The sequence below is a fragment of the Rhamphochromis sp. 'chilingali' genome (genome assembly GCF_963969265.1).
Source record: "Rhamphochromis sp. 'chilingali' genome assembly, chromosome: 6".
Classification (NCBI taxonomy): Eukaryota; Metazoa; Chordata; class Actinopteri; order Cichliformes; family Cichlidae; genus Rhamphochromis; species Rhamphochromis sp. 'chilingali'.
The window spans coordinates 12971504-12991651 of NC_137933.1; the positions used below are offsets into that span (position 1 = coordinate 12971504).

At 40.2% G+C, this 20148-nt stretch overlaps 2 protein-coding genes across 4 annotated transcripts in view; one reads left to right on the plus strand and one right to left on the minus strand.

The window, feature by feature from the left end:
* The window catches only part of coro2ba (coronin, actin binding protein, 2Ba), a 49322-nt gene extending 36266 nt beyond the window's left edge, over nt 1-13056 (plus strand). For both annotated transcript variants that reach the window (XM_080884690.1, XM_080884691.1), the window contains exons 3-12: nt 1994-2110; nt 5084-5233; nt 5357-5521; nt 5685-5801; nt 5902-6006; nt 6308-6404; nt 6766-6878; nt 7278-7368; nt 9552-9691; nt 10304-13056. In XM_080884690.1, the coding sequence (XP_080740816.1) occupies nt 1994-2110; nt 5084-5233; nt 5357-5521; nt 5685-5801; nt 5902-6006; nt 6308-6404; nt 6766-6878; nt 7278-7368; nt 9552-9691; nt 10304-10438 (1230 nt within the window). In that variant the 3' untranslated portion in view covers nt 10439-13056. The remainder of the gene's footprint in view (nt 1-1993; nt 2111-5083; nt 5234-5356; nt 5522-5684; nt 5802-5901; nt 6007-6307; nt 6405-6765; nt 6879-7277; nt 7369-9551; nt 9692-10303) is intronic.
* anp32a (acidic (leucine-rich) nuclear phosphoprotein 32 family, member A) lies at nt 12305-17602 on the minus strand. 2 transcript variants are annotated; one of them, XM_080884693.1, is made up of 7 exons: nt 17426-17602; nt 15375-15524; nt 15167-15289; nt 14865-15063; nt 14665-14780; nt 14445-14499; nt 12305-13598 (listed from the first exon to the last, which is right to left on the minus strand). In XM_080884693.1, the coding sequence occupies exons 1-7, from the start codon at nt 17477-17479 to the stop codon at nt 13534-13536; spliced, it is 762 nt and encodes a 253-aa protein (XP_080740819.1). In that variant the 5' UTR covers nt 17480-17602; the 3' UTR covers nt 12305-13533. The 2 variants fall into 2 exon arrangements, with proteins under 2 accessions (XP_080740819.1, XP_080740818.1); XM_080884692.1 differs by having other exon boundaries at nt 12305-13601; nt 17426-17598.
* Nucleotides 17603-20148: the final 2546 nt, after the last annotated feature.

Here is a 20148-nt window from a genome sequence, read left to right on the forward strand (position 1 = left end):
CTCTGTATGATGCAGCGTGTGGAGGATTTTAATTGGTTGGAATTCATTTCTCTGATAAAGTCATTGAGCTAATATTTTACCAGCAGATATATGCGTAATAGTGATGCATAGATAGATAGGTGTGGTATCTATCTAAGTTAAGCGTGACTCAGCGGGTTCACTTCAGCTGGCTGAGGTGTCGTAAGGCACATGGGAGATGCGCCACAGAGTATACATAAAAATATCAGGTTTATAGAACAGTGTCACCATGGCTGAGTTCGTCCTGTTCTGTTACTGAAACATAATTCCTCGTTCTCATCGGGGGAACCATATTACATTTTGGAAACATGACTCTGTTAGTATTGCTGCAGTGACAGAGCAGCAGTGGTAAGTTGCATTAGTAAAGATTTATTGGGAATAACAGTTCGATAAATGTCTGCAGCAACCGCAGCGTGGTGCCGCTGGCGTATTGGAGATGCTGGTACCTGGCCAGCACATCTGCTCTTCTCAGAAAGTGCTCATATGTGCCACAGCCTCGGGAAATGACTAAAGACCATCAGGCCTAACGCTTTCCTGTCCGATAAAGTCTAGCGGGTGGTTGCAGCTAACGAGGCTATTTTATGTTATATTAAATTTCATGCGTGGTAGAAAGATAAAAATTGAGGGTGAAATCCAAGCTGTGAAAAGTCTGTTTTATTCATTTTATGTCCTATTATAAATGTAATTCCTTATAATACCCCTTAGAGCCTCTGAACCCTCTCATTCCCAACGGATGTTATGTTCTGTGCAGGTAATTAGTTCCACCCAAATAAGGAGTCCCTCAGATCCTGTTTCATTAATGATGAAAGTTCCCTAATAATAATGTGTCATCAGAACTTATATTGGCACAGCTTGTCATTGTTCTTTGGGGGGGTTTTTTTCAAGGGGAGATTTTATTACCCCAGTGCTCTACATTAATTATGAACTCCTGATGTGCCTGAGTTAGCTGTGTTTATTAAATCGAGTTGCCTTGCTTAGTCATTTCTTCTCTCATGCTGACTGATTGGATGTTCAGCTTCACGGTGGCTGTGTTCTGCCGGAGACTGATTTTGGCTCTTGTTCTTTGATTTGTTTGCAAAGCCCTCACTGTATTGGCAGTGTGTTACCTTGAAACTTACCTTTATTTCCCGGGTTGACTTCCTGCTTTGCTCTTTTTGAGCTGGTTGACTACAGCTAACCAAATTTGGCATTCACACAGACAAAGAATTCTTTAAATCTAAGCTTCACTGTGAATCTTAAAATTTTTTTTTCAATATTTTATCTCCTGTTGTAACAAAATTACATTTATTGTTTTCATTTTGGTGGGAAAGATTTGCAAGGAAATAGCTTGAAATTTCAATTTAATGCATTCTCAAAGATATTTATTATGAAAATTTTGCTAAAGCTTGGCAATGCCTCCAAAATAAGTCTTAAGGGTTCAGCAAGGACCGTGCATGCAGACGCACATGGGATTTCACAGATGCATGACCCAGTGCTCTTAAGCAAATCTCTAAGGAAATCAGAAAAGAGGTCAGTGGATTGAGTGGACATCAAACATTCATGACATCATGACCGATATGAAGAGCTTCCTGTCATCTGCTGTTATGAGCCAGTGCCCCTCTGTGGACTCTGTAGGTTATTGCAGTAATAATAATAATGTGCCTCGGTTGTCCCTGTACAATAACCGGGTTTGCTTTGCTTTGTTCAGAAGTGATAGAGACATCTCACTGATGTGAGTCTTTCATGTTCACATCAAAAGGAGCAAAGATGAGTTCTGCTCAGTAACATTCTCTAAAAATTTATGCTATTCTTTAATATTGTCTTTAATATTATCTTTAAAATGTCTTTTGTTTCGACTAAAGTTTTGTGCAATTTGTGATGATTCTGATTCTTTCCAGTAATATTCCTTTATAGTGATGCGATTGCAAACAATACCTCTTCATTTATGCATTGACATACTGTATGCGTTTCATCTGCATGTTGTACGTGCTTTCAGTCTGGCCGCCTGGATTCTCATCACCCGAAAGTGTGCGGCCACAATGGCAACGTGCTGGATATCAAGTGGAACCCTTTCTGTGAAAACATCATAGCGTCCTGCTCAGAGGACACTTCAGTAAGTGATCCACTTTATTCTTTTTAACTCCCATTTTTATGAGTTGATGACTTTTAAGATTCTAAAAAAATTCTCTTGTATGTGCTTAAATGCTGAGGTTGACAGCCACTAGTCCAGAAGGTGAATGGGTCGTCAGTTTAATATGGTCAGAGGCAGAGGTGTGGACTCGAGTCACATGACTTGGACTCGAGTCAGACTCGAGTCATTAATTTTATGACTTTAGACTTGACTTGAAAAAATGTTCTAAGACTTGTGACTTGACTTGGACTTTTACACCAATGACTTGGGACTTGAATTGGACTTGAACCGGTTTACTTGAAAAGACTTGATATTTTACCCCAAATATAAAATTTAACATGCATATTATATAGAGATTGAAAATGTGACGTCATTCACGGGTAGAACCGCAAAGGATTCTGGGAACTCGTGGCAAGAGGTACTAGCGCACGCAGGCTTTCAATTGAAATCAGTCACACAGCGATAAAAAGAAACACAAAAATGTCAAGAAGCTGTTGTATTATTAACTACAATAGCCGGTCGCATGACAGCCACGGGAAGCCGACGGGTAAAGAAATCGGTTGTTATCGGATTATGTCGTTGAAGAGAAATTGTTCGAGCCATGTTTCCGAAGTAACAAAGACGCGACTGGATTGCAGCCATTCAAAGATCAAATATAACGTCCCAGAACACTCCAGCTCACAGGTTAGTCTGCTCCAAGCATTTACACAAAGGTCAGTCTGCTGTTGTAGTTAATGCGTCATTTTCATAACATAATTGGTGATATAGGTTACAAGCAAGTCTGGCGCTGAACAGAAATGGTCGCGCTATGCTCCTTTATTTATTGTGCATAAATAGTGAATTGTCCTGACACAATATTGCGTTTCGCTTCTGTTATTATGGTACATTGACAAAAACATATACTTTTATTCACAGGATAAAACAGGTTTTTTGTATCACTAATTGTCCAGTACGATTACAGCATACAATATTGTTGTCACTGCTACATTTCTGTAAGGCGTACCAGAAATTATTTCCACTACTAATTAATTACCGTTAAGCTCAAAGGTTATATTAATAAACGGTTAACGAATGTGTATTTATGAAGACTATTTGTGAGACTGGTAAACTTATGATATGTACGATGGTCTTTCGTTCTACACGGTGCATTTCAAGGTCCTGCACCCATCCGTCGGTAAACTGTACCTGGGCTTGTTGCAGTGACCGGAAGTTACTAAACTTCACGAGTGTATGCACTCACAAGAACCGTATAATTATAAATATGCATATAAATATGCTACGATGAGATAGCTGACTTCATCTAACTAGCAAATGTTGTCCAGGCTACGTTGGTGATGCAGTTTTTTTAATGTATATGATATTTTTGTCATGCGATTTTAAAGCCGGTGTTGTGCCAAAAAGTGATTTTCTGCCAAAAAGTGATTTCCAGTGTTTGTGTATTTTTTATGTGTAATATCTTTACGTATGTTCGTAAATAGACTTCGGTGAACAGGGGATACAAAGGGGTTACATAAAGAATTAAAAAATTATCTGTTTTTTAAGTATCTTTACAACTTGTACTTACATTATAACCAATCCGGTCCTTTATCCCCACTTAAAATATTTTTACAGAACTATTGTAATATTTGCTGCCATTTCTGCTGTGCTCTTGGCCAACTTACTCTTACAAAATACATTTTTAATGTTAATGAGATTTTTTTTACTGCATAAATAAAGGTTATATAAAAGTCGCTGCCAAAAACTGATTGCGGCTTGTATCTTGCTACACGAATGTTGTTTGTGGCTCAAGATGACTTTATGTCATCCATAAGGGATGCATTTGACATATGTTTAACATATTATAGCCCAACAAGTTACTTATAGCACTTTAAATATGAGCAATCGCTTTTTGGCAAATACCGGAAATCAGTTTTTGGCAGACAATCACTTTTTGGCACAACACCGGTCCTACAACCGCATCCAAGAATAACATGCAGCTTATCTCAGAACTGTCGGTGAAAATTATTCTTGGAGCTAGGTTTAATTGAGCTGCATTTTAAAGAGGTGCAATTTCACAATTTGTGTATATTTTCTAAGTTCACTATTTTGTCATGTGTTGAGAAAAACACAGATTTAAAAATTACATGGTCTAATATTTACATTTAGCATAACTGCAACATACTTTTTTCTTTTTTTCTTTTTTTTTTTAAAGACTCGAAAGGACTTGAAATTCAAAATTTCAGACTTGTGACTTGACTCGGACTTTTACACCAGTGACTTGAGACTCGACTCTGACTTGCCTGACATTACTTGAGACTTGACTTGAGGATAAAGACTTGAGACTTACTTGAGACTTGCAAAACAATGACTTGGTCCCACCTCTGGTCAGAGGTTACTGATTCATACGGTTTGTACTGGACACGCGCTTCTGATCCGATCCTACGGTGTGCTGTTGTTGCTGCTGTGAGGTTTGAAAACGACAAATAGGCAAACATCAGTTAGCTTTTCAGCAGCTTGCTATATTAATGACATTAGGCACAAAATAAAATAGCAATCACTGTTACCCTACAGGCTGTTTTTTCGTGATACATGTACCTGTTACATTACTCTAGTGAATACTGCACAGCATTGGTAGCACTGTGCTCTGTGTAGTACTTTCACATGTTCAAAGATAATCTGATCTGGTCTGACACAGAGCCTCTATCCATAGCAGTAATCCTGTCTAATCCTAATGCAACGGGCTACATTGATAGCTTGTGCTATTTCTGATCAGACGATTTCTAGCTGTGTCCTCCTGATTGTGGTTTAGAGTTCATACTAATGTGTTGTGAAAGCACGCAGTAGTCCTGATAATTTGCTAACAAAAACAGAATAATAAAAATGTCACTTGTTATCATGTTTTGTGAGAATGAGCAAACCTGTAGGTATATTTGTGTATCCAGTAACAACCTCGGTGTGCGTTGGTAAATGTTGCAGGTGCGAGTATGGGAGATCCCAGAGGGCGGCCTGAGGCGCAACATGATGGAAGCAGTGCTGGAGTTGTACGGTCACAGCAGACGGGTGGGTCTGATCGAGTGGCACCCCACCAGCAGCGGCATCCTCTTCAGTGCAGGCTACGACTACAAGGTACAAAAACAACACAGCCACACCCCCAACAACCACAGTTATATCTCTATTTATGATCACTTTAATTGAAGTACAGCAGCCCTCTAACAGCTCCACCAAAACAATTTTTCCCGACTGAGTTAGATCCTCATCTGGAACCTGGAGATAGGCGAGCCGGTGAAAATGATCGACTGCCACACTGACGTCATCCTCAGCATGTCTTTCAATACAGACGGCAGTCTGCTGGCCACCAGCTGCAAAGACAAGAAGCTGCGTGTCATTGAGCCACGCTCCGGGAGAGTCCTTCAGGTGAGGCGGACCTGGCTGATGACGATAAACTGACATGTTTTAGTGGTTTCTGAAAAACGCTCTGCTTTCTACTGTCACAAGAATATTCTGTTAACATATTAGAGTGTTAACTTCCTTGCAAGTGTATGTTGCCTCACTCTCTCTATGTGTGCTGCTCCATCAGCAAGCCAGCTGCAAGAACCACCGCGTAAACAGAGTTGTGTTCTTGGGCAATATGAAGCGGCTGCTCACCACAGGGTTTTCTCGCTGGAACACTCGGCAGATCGCTCTCTGGGATCAGGTCAGACAACACTTCTCCATACATGCATACAGTGCCACAGCAGGTAGATCAAGTGTGCATGTGTGTTAAAAACAATGTTTGTATACATTGTTATTCCTAGGAGGATTTGTCCATGCCGATGGTGGAGGAGGACATAGACGGGCTCTCAGGACTGTTGTTTCCCTTCTATGATGCTGACACACACATGTTGTATCTGGCAGGCAAGGTCAGCCCCGATGTCCCTACAGTTGTACAAAAGTAGTCTAAAAACTGAACTGTGTTTACCATTCATTTATTGCATATCTAATACATTTTGGATGACTGTGATTGGAATTGATGATTTATTTTTAAGGGGTGTGTGTGTGTGTGTGTGTGTGTGTGTGTGTGTTCGTGTTCGTTCAATTTAACTTGAGTAATAAAGGGAAGTCAAAGTCTGAGAAGCATTGCTTGGAAATCTGAGCACAGCAGCAAAAAAGATGTAGCTTCAATTGCTCAGAGGTAATGACCATGTTCTGTTGCTCTGGCAGGGGGACGGCAACATCCGTTACTTTGAAATCACCACAGAGAAGCCGTACATCCAGTACCTAATGGAGTTCCGATCCCCTGCCCCACAGAAAGGACTAGGTAAGCCAGTTGCTGAACAGCAGTATCTGATCTGTCCTGCCAGAGGAGAAAGAGAAATGCTAACCCAGTCATTAACTGTCTTTAGAAACGGAGAGGTGGAATGAATCACTGTGAAAATGAGCTCAGCCCTCAACACTCCTCTAAAAACGGTGTTGCGTAGCTGAAAGGATCGTATTTACTGAAGAAAATAAAAATGAGGTGTCCGAATTGGAAATTTGCTCAAAAAAGCTTAAAGAGCTTCACTAACTTGTCACGCTGCAGCAGGTTGTTTTTGTATCTTGTTGATGAGACAAACAATGAATTCTAGGAAAGGGATGTTGGCAAAACAGCCGTCACCACATGCCTCTTTTCCTGTCTGCAGGTGTGATGCCAAAGCACGGGATGGATGTGGCAGCTTGCGAGGTGTACCGCTTCTACAAACTGGTCACCCTCAAGGGTTTGATTGAGCCCATTTCCATGATTGTGCCAAGAAGGGTGAGTGGGAATGAAATTAGACTCCATTCTGTTATTATCAGTCTCATCTTCAGCAGATGATAACCAGCATTTATTAAGTCAAAAAAGCTGTTAGATTTTAGCCAACACCTCTTGGGAACACTGGACTTATAATACCTTGGTTTGTGATGAATACAAAATCAGAGCAAGAAGAAACAAGAACAGGAATAATTAATCTAATACCATTTATTTGACCTAAGACGTGTGTTTAAAAGCAGACTGGTGAATGAGCATCTCAAAGTCAAAAGGTGGAAAATTATCAAAACCGTATGTAATTCTTTGAGATAAAAACTCTTTACCAAAGACATCCGAACGTTGAGATAATCAGCAGTGCTGAGCAAATGGTTGCTGAGACATCTGAAAATGTTTGTTTGTTTACAGTCAGACACGTACCAGGAGGACATCTACCCCATGACGGCAGGAACAGAACCGGCCCTGTCAGCCAGCGAGTGGCTGAGCGGAATTGATAGAGGTAAGCAACCCGTCAGAGACGCACTTGTCTGGCTTGTTAAGCAGCATTTTAATAGGGGAGCGGCATCTTATTCATTTGCTGCAACTGATTTCCATGATGACTTGCATGCAAGGTTGCCTCTAACAAGTAAACAAAGCTAATGTAGATTAATTTACAGCAAACTTCAGTCACTGAGTGTTTTTGTTTTGCTGAATCATGCACTGACAACATGTAGCTTGTGTTATCACCAGCATGGTTAAAAAAAAATCCCCACAGTTGATTTATTTTAATTGATGCAATCCAGTCCAGTTCATTAACATTCAACTTTACTATATTGTGAGCACTACTTCACAGCAATAGTCATCTCAAGCTTCTACAGTAAGAGTATTAGAGAGAAAATCCTCAATAACCCTCTAACTAACAACAGCAGGGAGGTAGAACTCCATTTTAGCAGGAAGAAACTTTAGCTGGTCTCAGCTATCAGCTGGGGTGGGGGAAATGAAAGGAGAGAAATGTGGAAAGATGGTAAACAAAAACAAGATAAAGCACAAACTACAGGACAGAGATGACAAAGTGAATGTTGTTCTTAACAGTGGCATAAAAATGCATTGGGAGTAAGAGAGAAGGGAGTGATGGAGAAGTGATCAGTGCTTCATGGGCAGTCCCCAAAGAACCCGGGCCTATAGCAGCATGGCTAATGGACTGGGTCATCTGATCTGATAACAGTAAAGAGAGTGTCTGCCCTGAACCCAAGCTGGCTCGACAGGAGAGTAGTCAGATAGATGAAGGTGCTACCCCCCATTTTAACTGTGACAACATCTAAGCTCTTCATGTTCATGTTTCATGGAGCTTTAAAATAAGAACTCAAACCAAGTGAACACTAATGCAGTTCACTTCAATTTACGTTTTTTTCATATACTGCCAAATCACCTCAAGGTGCTTTATACTCTAAAGCAGCGCACACACACACACACACACACACACACACACACACTCACTCACTCACTCACTCACTCACTCACTCACTCTCAAGCATGAGCAAGTAGGAAGGAAAGTGGGAAGGAAAAACTCCCTTTTAACAGGAAGAAGCCTCCTGCAGAACCAGGCTCAGGGAGGGGCGGGGCCATCTGCCGCAACCAGTTAGAGGTGAGAGGAGGAATACAGGACAAAAGACAAAAGTGAAGGCTCTGCTTCTCATTTTACTTTTAAATATCCTTGGAAGCACAAGCAAGCCGGCAGTCTGGGGGTAAAGTGCACTATTGGGGTGGTATGCTACTGAGAGGTATTAAAGATAAGATGCGGTCTGATTATTCAAGTGAAGAGAAATGAAATTCAGGATGTTAAAAGTATGTTTTGAAAGTCCCGTTCTTTCCTTCTCACATTGTGTTTGCTCTCAGTGGGTTAGGGTTAAATATGTGCATTTGCAAAAATTACCATCCGATTCACAAAACCCACACACCTGCCAATTTTGTTCTTACAACCACGCGTATTTCACTGAATCGGAATCAATGTAAATAGACAGGTTTTTTTTTTTTTTTTCTCACGAGTGTGATTTTAATATGCTCGGCAATTAAAACTATAGTATGGTCACTATTTTGTAAAGGAAATTTTTTTAAATAAGAGATGCTTTCCAGTCAGTATTTTGTATTATTGACATTTACATTTAGTTTTTTAGTTTTGTGAAGATTTTTTGGTTCATGGGCTTTTTGGAAGATCAAATAATGACCTACAGGAGTTTTTATTATAACTAATATTGTTTAGTTTATACTATTTAAATTGTATTTGAAGAAAGTTGTCTTCATTATTTGTGTGTAGACATGGGCTGAGATAGTACTATATATATATATATATATATATATATATATATATATATATATATATATATATATATATATATATATATATATATTTTTTTTTTTTTTTTTTAAGAGAACAAATGAACCCAATGCTGATACTGAAATACTGATGAAGTCTGGATAACAAAAGCTTAGTAACTTTGGAAATTGCTTTAGGCACTGAATCCATATCCTAATCATGTTGTAGAATAACTAAACACTTGAATATGTGGATGTCCTGAAGAGCTGAAGACGTGCATGGATAAACGGTAGATTCTCTGGTGTTGATCTGTGGACGGCCGAAGCCTCTTGCTGCTTTGTGTTGGTTTTCACAGGGAAAAGTTCATTTTCTCCCTGCTTTTCAAACAGACCCAGTTTTGATGTCCCTGAAGGATGGTTACCACCGGCCAAACCAGGTGGTGTTCAAGGTCCCGGTGAAGGAAAAGAAGAGTGTGGTAGTGAATGGGATCGACCTGCTGGAGAACGTACCACCCAGGACAGAGAACGAGGTGTGTGAAGGATGACAAGTATAATATAAAATAATTGCAGCCTTTAATGGAGTGTAATAACGCTGTAACTGAACCGCAACTTGTTTTTGTTGTACAACTGATTCACTTAAAGTGGATCTCTATACATTTCTTTCCTTTTCTTCTGTATAATAGTTCAAAGTCATCTTTATTACATTATGCATGCATTAACCAAAAAAAATGTGAAACGTGCTATTTTAGCGCTCGCCCTTTGAGTCAGCTTTCTTCTGATTGGCTGCCCTTTGTGAGACTGAAAAGCCTTTGGTGACCATTTTTTGGATATCCACTGTCATACAGTTTGAATAGTAAAAAAAATAAAATAAAAAATCAGAAACTAAGCTTTTAGAGCAGTCTGACCTTTTGGCTCATGGGGTCCATGTAGTAGCTGTTCCACAGCTTTCGATCATAAGAGTAGAGCATAATGTACTGGTGCAAATGATTTCAGAAAAAAGCTGAGAATGAACCCAGCCTTACACAACTTGCCATTAAAACCAAATGTTTCGTCCTTCATCCTGCCAATGTCCTCTTTTCCTTGTTTTGAGAGCTGCCGTTGCGCTCATGTTCTTCCACGCGTTTCCCACCTTTTCCACCCAGCTCCTGCGGATGTTCTTCCGGCAGCAGGATGAGCTGCGGCGGCTGAAGGAGGAACTGACCACCAAGGACGTCCGAATACGCCAGCTGGAACTCGAGCTCAACAACCTGAAGAACGTTAGCCCCAACAACGCCTGACCTCTTAGACTCCTGGACTGGCAAAGCCTCGCTTCCTTTGCCCCCCCCCACTTCTGACCTCCAACAACCTTCTGAGCCCTTCGCCCTGCTTTTTTGATATATTTCATTATATCATAACTTCATTCTTCCTGCTGTTCCACGTAGTGCACACAATAACATGGTAACCATTGGATAATGTTAACTGATCCAAATACTGCAATATTGTAGTAGTGACAAATACAAGTAATGAGGCATGACAGATCAGGGATTGCTACTTAAGCATTAAATCGCTGATATAGAATGCAGAGAATTTTGGTATTTTCAGTTTTTATAAATGTAAATGATTGATCTAGCAGTGTTATTCCACGCCGCCTAGGTATTCGTCTCACTTTGCCTACCCTCTTGTCCATGTGGCAATGCCTTGATCACCATGCAAAAAAAAAAAAAAAAAAAAAAAAAAAGTCCTGTACTGACCAAACCACCTCCGAATTGTAATTTTTATGTTGAGGTTAAAACTGGAGAAGACTATTATTGCTCCTATTTTTCTTCCCCAAGGCCTTAGACCCTGCTGCAGACCCAGTTTGCAGCGAGCTGCAACATTATCTCAAAATGGCAGACGAGGAGAGCTTTGCAGACATGGACCATGTTTTTCCCACCGGGCTGCTTATCCCATTACCTACAAACAGTGGCTAGAGATTTACTTTGTCACACTGACACTTAGCTACTCCAGACAGTCTTTCCCCAAGGACAGCACATAGCTCACTTTGTTCAGGTATCTCTTTATTTAAACAATGGGGACGCAGCTGAGGAGACATGGATCCGAGGGAAGCTTTGCTGGCTGTTACTGGTTTTTAGGGCTAATTTTGATGGGGTAATGTATATTTGCTTTTTATTTATTATTTGTCACATCTTACCTTTTTAGCTAATAACATGTATATTTCTTAATCCCTTTGTTTTTGTATGACACACTGCGCAAGTAATGATTGTGATGCTTGATAGATTTTGCTGAATGTTTCCGGTGGAAATGGTGCAAGACTTGTGTGAAACAGCACCTTAAAAAGGTATTTCCTATTAGCTCTTTGTCTCCAACAACGTAACTTCAGATAAGTTATGAAGCTATATAATTTCCTACTTTTAAAAGTGCAAACTGGAATAATAACCAACCATTTGACATTTAAACCAAGTATATTACTATTACTGAGAAATGTTTGTCTGTAGCCGTGTAATTTTTGCTTTCAAGACGTCAGGTGATGTGCCTCTCCTCCACCCGTACCGACAACACATACAGGAGAAATTTGCGCTGCCTCATTCAGCTTTACATTTGAGAGCATTCGAATTTAATTGGCACTATTTTAAGAGCCGAGCTGGAGAAATTCCACTGCATGCATGACAAGGATGGAAATGGTAAGTTAACAGCGAGTTACGGACTAAAGGTCACAAGTCTTTCCTCATAACATCATCGCAGGCACATAAAGGGCCAAAGCTTCATAGCTTTAGCTAGAGAAGATGAGCCCTTAACAATGAACAATGGTAAATATCTGTGTTAAATAAAAGGCTACAGTGAAAGTAGACAGATCGATGAGCTGCAGTGACAGACAGGAGACAGGTCGAGTAACTGTTTAGTCATGACATTTTTGACCAAACAGTTACTGCTGCAGACTCAAAGTAAACCCCAACTTAGATTTGCTTAGTGTGGTAGCAGTGTACTGTAGATGTATACATACGAGTTCAGTATTGTGGGGGAAAAAAAGGCATTCTGTAAATTCTTTTCTTGATTTTCCATGTAGAGGATCAAAAATGACAACTGTCATCACTCCCTGGAATTCTGTATACACTTTTTTTTTTAATATATTAAACTGTGTACAAGGACCACAAACGTCAAACACATATATAAAAGGGATTTATTGAAGTGAATGGAAGGGGAAAAGAAAAATCAGCTGATGACAGTGGATTTAACATGTAGTGAAAAAAAATCACTGAGGTAGGCCAATTTGACCATTGCGTATACTGGAGGAAAACAAAGTCCAAACAGCTGACCGTTTTCCAGAGTTTACATTTTGCAACAATAAATTTTCGATGCACATACGTTGTGGCTGTAACCTCCATTTAAATCAAGCACTCCTCTACACCACCAGCACAAAATTCAAACATTGCCATCTGTGTGTGTGTGTGTCACAGAAAAGAACATGGGGGGGGGGGAGCAAAGAAAGCAATGAGCTCTGATGTTTTGTCCTTATGGAAAGATGATGCATACAAAGTTATGTTCAAATTCAAGAAATTTCACACTGCGTATTCTTAGATAAAGCAGCATACATATTTAATATCTTATTACAATTCATAGTTTCACCTCAGTTGTCTGTTCAATGTCTGCCGTCATCAAAGAGAATACAAAAAAATAGATTTGGTCATTATTTACAAGAACACGTAATTTCCGAACTATCAAAGCTGAGGGTTTAAGAGGAGGAGGAGCAGCTTTGACAAGGGCAGACATTTTTTTGCTAGGATTTAAAAATATGTCCCGTGAGGGTCACACTGCGCATGTTCAGACAGAAGTTTCACACCAGGACAGCAGAGAGTATTGGCATACTGGTGACACTACAAACACATAACTTACATTAAAAAGAAAAAAAAAAAAGAAATACAATTAAAAAAATAATAACAATAAGTTTAAGACGAGGAGAGGACAGCCATACATGAATCCAGTAGTTGACTTTAAAATGTATTAGACATGCACTCTTTTTATTTTATTTTTTTTTTCCTCCCCTCTTTTTGGGGCGGTCTTAAAATACATCAGAAATTGGTCTTACACAAACAGTGAGGAAACAAAAACGTCTCTCAAAAAGGTTTATATTTGCTATTATTTGATATTACAAAACTGGTGTCCACGAAGCAGTTAAAAGTGGACAGTAAAGACTGGAACACGGGGGTGTCAAAGGTACACAAATGTAACCTTTTCTTTCCCTTCAGGAAAACCCGTCTACCTAACTGGCCAATAACAAAAGAAACCCACTCCTACTGCAATATGAAACTGAGGGGAAAAAATACATGGGGGCTGTTGGGAAGTGACTGGGAGATACAAGTTAAAAACAGTTCACAACTTAGCTTAAAGAAGACTCTCAATCGTCATCATCTTCCTCCCCTTCTTCATCCAGGTCCCTTTTTCTCTTCTGACCTCGCTCTTCTTCTGAGAAATAAGTAAGAAATAAAAGTCACATTTATAAGACAAATACAGCATTACAGATGAAGAAAGCTCCACGTGACCAAAACACATTATCCTTGTCCTCGTTTCACACTTGTCTCCCTGTTTTGTTTGTATCACGCACACATAAGCTCCCTCTGAGGCTCAATATGAAGCCAGCACACAGGGGTGAAAACTGCAAATCATTTGAATGCCCACTAGAGGCTAACTCCCAAAGGATTCACTCCCTATATTTATTTTATTTAACCTTTATTTCTACATTTACAAGAGAGACCCGTTTCCGACAGTATAATGAAATTACAATTAAAGAAAGTAATAATAAAATAGCTTTTGGGGGACAGCTCCATATTTATTTGTACATTACTTTCCATTAACTATAAAATACCTCTGTTTGTGCACAGATAACAATACACTCTGAAATGCACCTTGCTAACAAAGCGTGCTAGCCATAGTGGCAAGGTTTAAGCATTTTTAGCATTAACTTAGCATTCTACAGTCCCAAGCACAGTCATTTCTGGCTCTCCAAAAGACAAGCTTGCAAAAACCATAATACTGAAGATCAAGGCTTCAAAACATGAGTTTACGACCTACAAGGTGCTGTCACTGTGCCTACTCCCATCCTTTATATACCGTCTATGGTTTATACATGGTGTATATATAGTGGACACAGAAACTGTAGCATCTCTCCATGTTAACGCCATGTGTAAAATATCCAAAGGGCATATTTAAATTTGCTAATTCATAAAGGTTAAGAAAAACAAAAGCAGTCCACTATAAAGAATAGCATCAAGCGTGTGCACTTATTATGCATTTGGAGAAGTTGCTCACCTTCGTCATCTTCATCGTCAACCTCTCTGTCATTCAAATCATCCTCCTCTTCCTCCTTTGTTAAAAGACAAGGCAAAGTTAGTGAGATGATTCACTTCCGGGTCTCGCGGAGTTGAAGCCAGAGGACGAGAGGCGGGATTCACCATGGCAACCAGTCTACTAACAAGAGCATTTTTACATAACTATTAGAAAAAGCATATCTCATTTATTCTCATCTCACCTCTCCACTGAGGTCTTCCTCTTCTTCTTCTTCATTCTCCTCTTCTTCATCCTCTCCTTCCTCCTCCTCCTCATCTCCCGGTGCTGCATCTTCATCATACTCCTCATCATCTACATCTGGGTGAAAGTGGTCAGTTAATATAAACGCCAGCATTAGCGTCGCAAAGACATACATGAGACCCGACATAGTCTTGGACATACCATCTTCATCTTCCTCATCATCATCCAAGCCCTCTGCATAGACCTCAGCATCAGAATCGGGTGCTTCTTTGTCATCTTTGTCATACCCATCCAGGTACGTGAGCTGGGGTAATAGCTTGAACACGTTGTCTCTGTATTCGTTCAGGTTTGTCACTTCACAGTTAAACAGATCTAGGCTTTTCAGGGTCCCCAGTTCTTTCTATCAGAACAAAAAACAAACAAAAACAATCCAGTTTGATAAACAACAACGAGCTGTTTTGCATGTTGTGCTTTTTCCCCCCCCTCATATTTCTGGGACTCACCAGTGGTTCTATTGTGCTGAGGTCTTTAATCTTGTTGCCACTGAGGTTTAGATGTGTGAGATTGGGGCACTTCTCCGCCAGAACTTCCAACCCTCCTGAGATCCTGTTATCGCTGAGTTCAAGCTGTTGGTCAATTAAATAATCAAAACCTTGCAAAACTTTACAGTCTGAAGCTACAGAGATTTGTCACGTGATGAAAAGCACCCACCTTTTTGAGTTTATTTAGCTTCGGCAAGTGGGCAACTGTCGTCAGACCAACATTGATTGTGCTTAGAAACTCCAGCTCCTCAAACTCGTCTGTTAGACCCTCGATCTTGCCTTCATTTGAGCGACAGTTGTCTAGCACTAGTTCTTTGACCTGAAGCGTAATCAAAAAATTAAAATGGTTAGAATTTGTCAAACTGCAAACATCATATTTGTTAATCCCAATCAACACATTACATTGTTGCTTTGTTACAGCAGTCAGCAATGACAGGAAAAAATGCTAACAAAAAGCAAGCACATACCAAACAACAATCCATACATTTCTGTAAATTCAAGACACATTTTATTTTCATTACTACATTCGTCTTTGACACTTTAGTTAAATTGTATCAACAATATTTGGAATCAGCTCTTAATTGTAAAAATATATATATACACATATAAACATTTAAATTGATTTACTTTTACCATTTTTTAAGAAAATAAATAAATAAATCTGAAGAAAATAAACAAACGTCCTCCTACAGATAAACCAGCTCAACACTGGGCGGATGCCACACTTCAGTGTAGCAGCAGCAACAGCGTTAATTTTGGCCCTGCGCACTGATATTTAAATAGTGTGATATGCGGTCACAGGTGGGCTGTTATCGGATATTTCACCTCGGCCTTGAACGTGACTCAGCCAATCAGCAGTGAGGACCAGAACTATAAAAAAAAAAAAAAAACCCAAAAAAAAACCCCACTGTCCATCAGCGGTCATTGTACCGCTGTAAATATCGCGATGCGTTGACTCTTTCCATTACGTAAATATGACATTTATCTCGCTTTTTTGACACATTAGTAAGAAAGCGATAAAGTACGGCTGCCGTGTTTAAAGCGCAATAAGAGACGTGCGCGTGAGCTATGAGCGACGCAGATGCACATTAGTCAAAACAAGCCGGAGCCAAACAGACCTACGAGTCGTGCACAGGGTCATTTGTGAGTAGGAGGGGCCGCTAAAGCCGATTAGATAGCTGCCAGGCAAACGTTTTCATTGTTGCTCGCGCTAAACACTTCCCGATTGGACTGATGGTGTGTATAGACCTCTATTAACACGAAGGTATGATGACTGGTTCGTCGTTTGTGTCGAATGAACGGGATTTCGGTGTATTTCGAATAGCCTTTGTTTCTCGGTAAAATGGCGGCTTGTCCTAGTTCTGGAAAACTAGAGCAACAGCGCGGCTCGACGATTTCCCCCCCTGTTTTCACCGGGGGAGCTGGGACGCCTAAGCTTCGAGAAATCCCGATGAAAACGAGTGAATAGCCACACGACAGTTGATAATGAGTCGGGCGTAGCTCGTTTTTGATCTCTGCGTGGGGTTTTTTCGCGCAGCTTGGTGGCCGCTAACGGTCCACGGTAACGGCACTTTTATTTCGGCCATCTGTGCGCACAGTGACTCCGGATGGAGGTTTGCAGGCTCCCCCAGCGTAAAAAGCTGCTCCCTGCAGACATAAACGACTTGAACCGGACGGTTTGTGCAACTATAGCAGCGGTCTGCAGTTGTAAGGCGATAATTCGAGGCTGTGATCTTTATGCATCACTGATAATGTTCACGACTTTGAGTGCTCGCATCCTCAACGCGCCAAGTGCACGGCTTAAACTGTTTTTTTTTAGGTGAACGTATTTCCCAGTCCAAGCATGCACACTGAGCCTCAGACAATGACTAAAAACAAGAATCCCGACAACGCGGGGTTCGTGGATCAAAAGTTACAAATATGGCTTCTCACACTGCTTGCCTTGTTTATACCGCTGGCATTAAAAAAGAAGCTGTGGTGCATTCTCAAACTGCACATTAAAACGTGAAGCTGGAGCCGCACTAAAAAGTTCAAGCAGCGGACCCGCGGAGCACCTGCCCGCTGTAAACACGACGGCAAAAGCAACAATGTGACCCGACGTCCCCCATCATCTTTTTAACTTGGAAGAAACTTTGTATCCCCACGCCAAGGCATCACGCGAAATATTCTCCATTAGCCGAGAGTGAAGCGTTATTACAGCGAGCCGCGAGGCCAACTTACGTCTGACGGAGTGCGGTTCCGCAACTCTAGGTGAATTCTTTTCTTCATGTCCATCCTCGAAAGGCTCACCCCGTGATACGATACACACTTTTAATAATTACTGCAAATGCAACTACCACCTCCAGAGCAGGCTGCTGCTGTTCATTCAAACTTGATCCGCTCGGTGGGCGGGAGCACGTTTCAGGATTGTCGTCACCGCCGACCAATGGCACGCGCCAAATAAAGAGGGAACGGATTTACAGACGCGCGGGCCAATGAAGGCGCCCTTATCAAACTGGGTGGGGTTTTGTTGTCTAAGTTTGGTTGTTTGTTAACTTAAGTTTACATGGAAATAGTAATACTGTAATGTTTTTCACTGAATACATGCAGTCGATGCACAACCACCACCCTTAAACCTCCACCTACATCGAAGCCCAGCCCCATACGTTTTGAGGTTTTTTGAAGCTTAATTAATTTTACATTTAATTTATTGTTAAATTTAACTGACATATTAATTGTACAGCTTTTTAATTTTTATCATTTAAAAATGCACACTGTTCCATCCTGCCTCTGTACAAAACAAAAAATATAAATTATTTTAAAAAGTATAGAATAATGACACACTAAAAAATATTTTTTTTCCTCCATAAAACGTCTAACAACTATAAAACAACAACAGCTATTGCATGTAATGTTAGAAAATTTGCCAAAAAAAGTTGACATTGTTATTGTATGCTATGCAAAAACAACTTTAATGACCCATAATATATAAAGAATAACATTTTGATATTAGAACTTACCATTTTTCAAATATTACTGATCCAGAGTGGCGAAGCAAGAATAGATAACCTAATAGTAAAATAACACCAACCGGGTTGAAAGACCTGATTTTTCTAAGTCGCATGTGATAACTGGCATTACTCATGTCTTTTAATAATGCTAAGAGCTCCTTGTGTGGCTTTGAGGTACAGTGGGTCATCCACTAATAACAGGTTGGCCAGCACGTAGACTGATGCCATGAATGCTTTGGAATAAAGGGCTAGATTAATTTAACTATTCTTCTCCAAACAAATAAAATAGCACAGTGCTGAGTTTTTTGGGCAGTCTGAGATCCACTAGGGGTCTTCTTCACAGTTTCACTCAAGTGCTGGCAGGTCATGAGTGCTCTGCGTGTTGCTGTGTGCACCTTTTCCACAAGGGGGAAGCAAAGCCTCAACTGTATATCCAGTGACCACCAGGAGGGTGTTTAAAAAATTTCAGTTAAACTCAATTCAAATTTTTCTTTGTGTTTTTTTAGCAGAAGTAATGGGTAGAACGGATCCTAGCACAATGTGGTGAAAAGTAATGGCTATTAATATACCACAAACTTCCTGTTAGTTAATTTAATTGTAATTTGAACAGAAAATGATGAAATATATCAGCACAAAGAATGCTTTGTTTCTGCCAAATAAATACATGTCACTGGTTATCAATAAGGAGGAGTGTCCGTCTCTCTTTGCGCCACTGTCTCACTCCATATCCATGAAACTTGTCTGTGATAAATAACCTGCATGCTCATGATAAGGGCAAATGAGAGTAACCGCCAATAACGGAACTGCTGCCTTTTCATTGCCCACGGCACTCTCAGCAGCCCCTAAAACCATCGTCTTTCTCTTCTCTGTTTCGCTCCATTAATGGTGAACAAGTTGCTGTCTAACAGGAATGCTCCTGGTTAACGGAGCTAACCTTAACTACAGGGGACACCAGCCCGCTTTCTATTATAAAGTTGTGAAATTTTGTGACTCACATGTACCCTACAGTTTAATAACAAGATACAGGATGAGATAGTCAATTAAAGCCATTACCAAGTAAAATCATATAGTACAGCTACCTTCTTATATTTGCTCAGTGTTGGGGGGGCTAGCATACAACCACAAAGAGGCACAAAATAACAAACTATTATGCAGCATTAACCCAAAGAGACAGGAAAACACAAGTTTTGTGATGCAAGTAAACACAAAAGAGATTAAAATGCGGCAACAACTGAAACTGTCACAAACAGAGCTGCATTTTTGTGTGTGTTGGGTGTACTCTGGGTAAGTGTTGGCCTTTGATTTTTGAATTGTGCATCAGTTTTTTCCAGATGAAATATAATTCATTATTCCCTCATCAAAATGTTTTTGATTAGCCTCTTTGGAAAAGTTGGCACCTTTACAAAGGTTTATAATGGTTCTGTGTGACAGTGAGCCCAAGTCTAAGAATTAGCTGGGAGAGGATTGAGGAGATGAATGTAAGAACTCTGCTACTAGAGGGCGACTCTGTGCTTTTTCTCCTGGCACTTTAAACTCTGTGCACATCATATAAACAATCTGTTTACCACCTTTAGGTGTCACATTGAAGTCAAATAGGTGAAAATGGTTTATAAACGAAACAAAAACCATAAAAAGGATGTATTTACAAAAGTATATAAGAGCTTAACAACAACAGATCCTGTCACATACTGCAGAATATTCAAATGAATTTATTAGGCAAATCTGTTCAACTAGTTTTTTGCATTTGGCCTGGTTTTCCATGCCAAGCAAGTTTTTCAAAAACTGCAAAGTTGAATGTTGAATGTCCACCTTTCATAGTTGTTTGCCTATCCAGCTCAATGGTTTACTGCCAACCCTGGATGGTAGGGTCAGTATGGGTCCGTCCTTGTATCAATGTTTCAGGATAGTGATAGTGATGAAACGGTGTGGAGAATCTTGGCACACTTTTGGCCC